The sequence below is a fragment of the Mus caroli genome, chromosome 4 (assembly GCF_900094665.2).
Source record: "Mus caroli chromosome 4, CAROLI_EIJ_v1.1, whole genome shotgun sequence".
Taxonomy (NCBI): Eukaryota; Metazoa; Chordata; class Mammalia; order Rodentia; family Muridae; genus Mus; species Mus caroli.
In genome coordinates, this window is record NC_034573.1 from 81,481,024 (window position 1) to 81,489,368 (window position 8,345).

General features: G+C 40.6%; 1 protein-coding gene across 1 annotated transcript; it reads right to left on the bottom strand.

The window, feature by feature from the left end:
* Window positions 1-3,152: 3,152 nt before the first annotated feature.
* Klhl9 (kelch like family member 9) lies at window positions 3,153-6,873 on the bottom strand. The gene has a single exon (XM_021161008.2). The coding sequence runs from the start codon at window positions 6,372-6,374 to the stop codon at window positions 4,521-4,523; it is 1,854 nt and encodes a 617-aa protein (XP_021016667.1). The 5' UTR covers window positions 6,375-6,873; the 3' UTR covers window positions 3,153-4,520.
* Between the last annotated feature and the right edge of the window lie 1,472 nt (window positions 6,874-8,345).

The following is an 8,345-nucleotide window of genomic DNA, read 5'->3' on the forward strand; positions in this document are numbered from 1 at the left end:
TAAGACAAGTAGACAGTAACAAATCCCAAGAGGCTCAGGCTACTCGTGACTGTGTCACCTGGTCATACATGGGGTTAAGTTTTATGTTTAATAATTAAGTTTTACCAGGTTTACTTACAGTGATGAAATTTTGGGATTAGGCAAATATCAGTATAGAGAAGTGTAAATTATATACTACATGGACACAACATTTTCAAACAACCTGTTTGAAATATTGACTAAACTAAATTAAAAACCTCAACTAAACTGCTGGGTGGGACTGAAGAGATGTCTCAGTAACTGCTTGCCACATAAGCATATAACCCAGTGCTGTAGAGATGGAGACAGGAGGATGCCCAATGCTTTCTGGTCAGCCAGTCTAGCTGAAGTGATGAGTTGAAGATTCAGTAAGAGATACTGTCTTAAAATAAAACAAGGTAGAAAAGCAACTGTGGAAGACACCCTGCTTCAGCCTCTAGCCTCCACACACATGTATACACATGAACCTACACACCCATATAAAGCCATATACACACATGCACAGACACCATAACTCATATATACATGTGTACACACATACACGTGGACAACCCCCCACATACACACACACACAAATTATAAAATGCCACTGGTCACGACTGCCTACTTAAATGACTGCTTCTCTGTGTAAAGCAGTTTTAAGACACCTCCTCACAACCCAATGCATACAGTACTTTTAGACTTATTTTGCCTGAATGTATGTATGTATGCATGTATGTATGTGTACTATGTGCTTGTCTGGTGCCCACAGAAGTCAGAAGGCAAAAGATCAAACTACAGTTACTTATGAATAGTTAGGAACCACCATATGGATGCTGGGAATTGAACCCAGGTCCTCTGCAAAAGCAAACAGATTTTATTTATTTATTTATTTATTTATTTATTTATTTAATTTTTGAGACAGGGTTCCTCTGTGTAGTCCTGGCTGTCCTGGAACTCACTCTGTAGATCAGGCTGGCCTCGAACTAAGAAATCTACCTGCCTCTGCCTCCTAAATTCTGGGATTAAAGGCGTGAGCCACTACTGCCTGGCGCAAACATATCTTAAGTGCTAAGCCATCTTTCCAGTCCTAAAATGAAAACTCAACAAGCTCCAAGATAAGAAGAAACATGAATATTACAGATGTAAACATACCCACAGAGTCTGTCCATAGACTTTAGTTGAGCAAAGGATACTTTGTCATATGTAAAAATGTTTTTCCTAAGAAAAAGTACTTTCAATTATGATAAGCCAGAAAAACTTTTAAGATGACCAATGTATAAACTACACTAGAAAGAAGGAAAGAAAAATTCAAATCTGCATTTATCAGCACAAAAATGCAATTTATCTTTTTGTTTTCTAACAGGTTCTCCCTATAGAGCCTAGACTGGCCTTAAATGCATAATCCCCTGCTTCCACTCCCCAAGTCTTGGGATTATAAACCTTCTCCACCACCTCCAAAAGAATCTGCTTTTCATAATGAGATGCATTTGGTAAGAGATAAACTTCATGCATAGTATTTCTTAGTACCTACACATGAAAACTAGGCAAGTCATAGTGATCGTAGTTTGATTTTGAAAGCTGAATTAGCAGCTTTAAAAACTATTTGCCAATGTCTTTATGTATATGTATGATGACCTCATTATTCACAGGGTTTATGGCCGGCATGTAAAATCAAAAATAATCTTTATTTTATGCTTTATTTTCCTGTTCATTTTGTAGGGCAAATCTTACTTTTATACCAGGAAAGCTTGTAAATAGTTGAAAAATAACTGGGAAAAACTAAAATGTTAAAAATGCTTTGTAATGATAAATGCTTATTATTTCCGTCACTTAAAATTTCCATCTTAAAAAAAATTTCCATCTTAATAGAAGTTCTGGTTTTAATTAGTCATAGTAATACACTACCAGCTAGCTACTTGTATGATTACCAAGAGAGCCATCAACTATACAACACTGGAAAGTAACAGGAGAGGTGTATGCAATCTGCTCACCTGATGAAGGAGTATGTGTTAATTACAGAACACGAATGTCAAATGTACTAAGAACAAAGAAAAGCTTTTTAGAACACTGGAAAATGACAGGAGAGGTGTACCTTTAAGACTTAGAGTGATGCAGATGGAAGTGTGCTTTCCTGGACTAGAAGTGTGTTAATTACAGACCAAGAATGTCAAATGTACTGAGAACACAGAAATGCTTTCTTGGCAAAAGAAGGAAAAGCATGCATAGAAAACAGGCTTGCAATATCAGCTCAGCATGTTAGAACCAGCATGAAAAAGCAAGATATCAATTCCATGTGGCATCAAAGGGAGGGGAGGCCCTAGGTCCTGTAAAGGCTCGATGCCCCAGTGTAGGGGAATGGTAGGGCGGCGGTGAGGCTGGAGTGTTGAGTGGGTGGGGGAAGCACCCTCATAGAAGCAGGGGGAGGGGGAGGGGATAGGGGTTAGCGGAGGGAGAAACCAGGAAAGGGGATAACATTTTAAATGTAAATAAGTAAAATATCCAATAAAAAAAATAAAATAAAATAAACCATAGTAAAGTTATCCAAAGGCCAAAATATAGAAGGGACAAATTTGGTTTCAAAAACTACTGAACAGCCTCCACTTGTAAAACTAGTGGAGCCTGAGAGGAAGAAAAAAAAAGCAATACAAGAAAATACCAGTTAAGTAATTTTATTATATAAAGAGATCCTCTAACTTGATATGAAAAACAAAGCAACTCCAAAAGATATCACAAGGAAAAGGACACTGACATTTGACCAAAGGGAAAATGTAGCTATTCAAAATACACAAGTATTCAATCTTGCTATTAATAAAAGAAAAAAATCAGGGTGCAATTTCTTACTTATTCAATACACAAAGTTAGTAGCAATTTCTACCTTCTAAAAGTAATCAAATATGTCTGAAGTTAACAACAAAAAAAACACAGTCATTAAAAAAAAACACACAAAGTATAAAAATTCTGTCAATGCAAAAATCATGAAAAGCATTAAAATGAATCAACACTTATGGGCAGTTAAGCTAAAGTTCAGAAGCCAAATCCTTTCCTTTTGTCCGAATTACATTAAGGGACTGTCAACAGCACTCTGGCACTCTCCCAGGACTAGATATATATGTGTGTGTGTGTGTGTGTGTGTGTATGCATGTATTTTTTTCCTTCAGTTGAACAATTTTCCCAGGAAAGTACGTATTCAGTATCACTCATTACCAAGGGACACTATAATTCCATTTATCTGATAAGTTCCCTTTAAGATTTTCCCATGTAATTCTCAGGCCGAAAGTATTCCCACAGTATTGAAGACTGAAGGTCTACTTTAGCACTGCCTTAAAGAAACCAGCTGACTTCTTAGGGAATCTGAGCTGGTTCTATTTTTGAGTCAAGGCTAAAAAGGCATATTTCTGATTTGAAACAGAACAGGGTGTATCTCTGTTTGCTCAGATCACAGCCTTGAGGCAGCTCACACATTACAGGATGCTTACCAGCTACCGCAGCACCAAAAAAAAAAAAAAAATCACTCAAAATCACATAATAGGCATGTCAGAGTGACTGAGGCAGGAGACTAAACTTAAAATCCTGGAGCTTTGTTGAGAATGCTTCTATGCCTTCCTAACTCCCGATTTTCACAGGTAAAAGTTAATGATAAAAAAAAACAACAAAGGCAAAAACAGTTCTTTGAAACTTGCTTTCTACTAAATAAGCATGTAACTACAGACTATACAGAAAAACTAATTAAATTTCATTTAAAGAAAAAATTCCATTAAATGACAAATTTGGCTGTCAATTTAGTTTGTTGTAGCCCTTAGCTATCTAAATTCTGTTTAAGACTTTAGACACGGACTCTCTGGTATTGAATTCTCATTGAAATAAAATTAGCTGCTTTCTGGAAGAAAATATAAGGTCATTTTCACAACAGTTGAAGTTTCTATCAAGTCTAAAAGTTTGTGTACACAAATTTTTGAGTGAGCATGAATATCTGACTAGTGTACACACCTATTATTTTTTCTCCAGTGAGAGAACAAATCCTGACCTGTTTCTTCTAGTTAATATTGTTACTATTTCTGTCTACCTAAGAAACTTCAAATATTCTAAGACTAATCACATAGCCTAGACAACAGATTGTCCAAAACTATCCAAGAGGGAGGTAGCTGTACCTTGGCAATCTTTATATTAGGTTAGAACAGGGGACCTCCATTTAATGTTTCAGTCAAATCAAATGTTTTAATTTTTAGTATAACAGACATAATTACACATTTACTATGATCATCTATAATTTGACACATGTAACACCACAAAAAAAATCTAATTTTCTATGTATCTTTTTTACTTGTTAAAACAGCTGAATATATTTAATACTTTTCAAAATGCACTTGTTAACCATTTACTAAACAATAATATCAAGCCAAAAAAAAAAAAAAAAGGTCTAAGTTACCTTTTTGTCTATTAACTGTAGCAATAAGGAGAAACAATACAAGGGGACGAACAAGACCACCCATGATACACTGAAAAGGTATTACACCTCGGATCTAAGAATGATCTGAAGGTGCTGAAAGAGGTGATTCTCTAGAAGGTGACCCAGGGTTTTCTTCAGGTGGAAAAACTGTGAGAGTGCAAGCCCGAATGCCACCAAGCGACTCAGGAAGATCAAAAACTTTATGCCACTCGTCTTTTTCTGGGTCGTATTTCTGGACAATTTCTACCATGCACCGGTTATTCCAAGAATATCCACCAACAACATAGATTTTGTTTTCAAAGACTGCAACTCCAACATCACTCTGACCTCTCAGCATAGCAGCAATTGGTGTCCACTGGTCAAGAGTTGGCGAATAGTATTCGCAGCTTAGGACATCATCATAATCACTTGTTCCTCTGAAGTGGTTGCCACCGATGACATACAGCTTGTCTCCAACTGTACACATGCAATGCAGACCTCGGACTGTAGTCATAGGAGCCTTCTGTGTCCATTTGTCTGTATCTGGGTCAAAACACATGAGCTCATTTTGGAAAGTGTCATGAGTGATTCCTCCGGAAATATACATTAAACCCCCATATACTGTTCCAGCATGGCCATAGTGGGGTTCACTCATTTTTGCAACATAGCTCCATTCATTCATTCTTGGGTTGTAACATTCTACTGTGGCCAGTTCACCAGCTGCACTGCGCCCACCAACTGCATATAAATGTCCTTTGAGGGCACTCAGGTGAAAGAATGTGCGCTTTTCGTTTAATGATGCCACCTGCATCCACTTATTATAACGAGGATCAAATCTGAACACTGTATCAACAGCCGTTTTTCCTTTTGTATCGTAATTACTCTGGCCACCAACTACATAAAGGAAATTTCCAATAACAGCAATGCCGTGCTGGTATCGAGGAGCATCCATGGGCGCCAACGACTTCCACTCCTGCGCCCTTTCGTCGTACATTCGTAACTCTTTACTGACAACTAGCTGTTGTCTCAAAACTCCCCCTAAGGTAACCAAATGAGTAGAATCAGATCGAATGGCAGTTCTGTCCGACTGCATCACCGGCTGCATATATGGCATCATTTGGTAATTGCTTGCTTCCAAAAGTAAATTCACACAGGTATTGTCGGTTCTCATGAAATCTACTGTCTGCACATAGTTGATGAGATCCTGTGGTGTCATCAGTGGGAAGCGAATATTCTTCATTAATTTTGCGGCATAGTCCATCCGAGGGTCTTCCAGCCTCAGCCAGCGGCAGGCTGCCTTGAAGAGCTCAAGTTCCGAACAGTGCTTGAGACTATTGCTGGAAAGCACAAAGGCAAGCCGTTCAAAGGGGAGTTTCAGAAACTCCCCAGTATTCAACAAGGCAGGAAAGTTCTTTAGGATGAAATTATTTACGTATTTATCCACTTCTATAAGATTGTAGGTGTTAGCAATCCGGCCAACCTCCACACAGTTATCCAAAGAGACGCCTGATATAAGAAATACTTTACAAAAATCCAAAACCGGCAAGATCTGTAGAAAGCTGGCAGCTTCAAGAGTGTCCTGAAGATTGTCCATATTAAGAGACAGTTTTGCAGTATAAATAAAATCAATGATTTTCTTCAGACCAACTTTATTCACCCCATGAAGCTTGATGCACATCAAATCTTTCTCTTTCATTCCTCCTGTGAACATGGCCTTGAAATAATCACTGGCAGACGCCATCATGGCTCTATGAACCGGGAAGATTTCCTCTCCATCGCCAGGTACCAGCGTCACGTCACAAAGTAGGCCCTCTATTCTGAGCTGATCAAAGCCTTGCAACACAACCGAACTGTGCGTGTTGCTGGTAAAAAACCGCGTAGTTCCAGCCTTGCAAGGCTGCAGGTGGGCAGAGACGCCCATATCGCCGTTACCGAGAGACACCTTCATGGGAGAAGCCGGAGCTCGCAGCGAGCTGCAGGCCGCAGACGTTACAAAGAGAACGCTCTCGGGAAACCCCGGGGCCGCCGAACCAAGGGCAAGCAAGCGGTCGCCGCAGCACCGCTCGGGGCACACCGACGTCCGCCCTGCAGCAGCACGCACCTCAAATCTGCCAGGAGAGCGGGTGAGTCATCACCCGGGGCAGTTACGTGACCGCTTCACCTCCTCCGGTCCCCGGCTGTCGTCCTTCGCCGCTGCGCTCAGGGCGGGGGAGGGGCCGTCACGGCCTGCGCACCCCGGCTGCCGCCCTCCAAGGCTCAGCCACCTCAGCGAGCTGCGGCTGCGTCCTCTGCGATGCGATCCCGGCTGTGTCGCCGCGGCCACCGACTTGGCTTGGAGCAGGGCCTGGAATCCCGACTTGGGCCTAGAACGGCGGCCTAGCACCGACAGCCAGCCCGACCTTCCGGAAAGGCAGAATCCCAGGATCCCCCGGGCTAGGAGCGGCTGCACAGCTAGTGCGCTTGCGCGGCTGAGCTGGCAAGGGGGCGGCGGATGGGGGCAGGGCGCGGGCGGGACTGGGGGCGGGGTTCCGGCCGGCCAGCGAGGCCAGTGCAGGGGCCCTTATGTAAGCTTGCAGGAATGCGCGTGCATGTGCTTAAGCTTGCTTTCCAAGAGCGCGTTCTTTTCAAGATTTACGCTTAAGGTCTTTGCGGAACAGCAACGAAAGGCAACCTTTGTTCAAACATAAGAAGCCTGGCAGAAGAAATCATTGTATCGTTTTATTTATTTTCTTCAAGAACAGTTTTACAGTTTGCGTCATACTCAATTTAATAAACTCAATTAAAAATGTTGATTGTAAAAGGTTTTTTGTTTGTTTGTTTTTAACATTTAAAACACATGACATTTAACTTGCCACTAAATTTTGGTCCTAATGATACATTTTTTTTAATATTTGGCAGGAGAGATAATGCCTTCATAAATACGGTTTTCAGGGTTTTGTTTTCCAAACACTATTTTTAAATGGTTACAGTTTTCCAGTAGTTGAGCATGTTATAGTTTACTTTGTCCACTGTTTTCATCAGAGTGTACAAATGTTGTCCTCCATTATCTCATGGACTCTGTAATAAGCGCAGATGATTTGAACACAAAACGTTATCCTGATTTGGATAATGATAATATTTGGTAGAATAGTCAAGTCAATGTTTCCCAAATAGTTACCCTTTGCGTTTCCCTTGCGTTGAACTTTGCTTTTATAAGTATTTTTTTTATTAACATGCAGTTCTTCAGCTACTGGCAAATTTTAACTTTGATTTGAGAATAAGTATATAATTTGCCGTAGTTCCCTGTTCTCGAAGTTCCAAATCCTTCTAGCATTTACAGACTAGCATTTACCTTCTAGCATATGCAGACTAAGAATATACTTACATTCTTATGCTCCACTTCTTGGCTCTTTTCTAAATGGCATGAATCCTACTCGATTTTTTTTTCAGTTCAAGATTTTCCAAAATTGGTATATAGTTTACTTACAACTTGTTGATGACCCAAAAAAAATGTATATAATTTACTTAACTATAGGTGATTAACCTTCCTTTATTTCTCCTTCCTTCTTCTCCGGGTGGTTTCCGGCCAATTGCAATAATCCCGGGAAACTAGTAGAACAACCTGTGGTCGTCGTTCCCCACTCCCACCCCAACTCCCGCCCCCCAGGTGCCCTAGCAAATCTCCTGCCTGTTAGGTACCAGAGTTTTGTTGAAATGAGACTGGTCTTGAGAAGTTCTTCCCAGGAGCTAAGTTCTGGGAGGCTGCTTGGTTCCGGAGTTGGGGTAAGCCTTCTCTGAGTGGCTCTGACATGTGGCCTGGCTGTGAAGAGGCACTTCTTTTTTTTTTTTTTTTTTTAAGATTTATTTATTATATGCAAGTACACTGTAGCTGTCTTCAGACACTCCAGAAGAGGGCGCCAGATCTCGTTGCGGATGGTTG

Excerpts from the sequence above, each read along its gene's own strand:
- Klhl9 (XM_021161008.2), bottom strand. The coding sequence starts at position 6,374 with ATGAAGGTGTCTCTCGGTAACGGCGATATGGGCGTCTCTGCCCACCTG.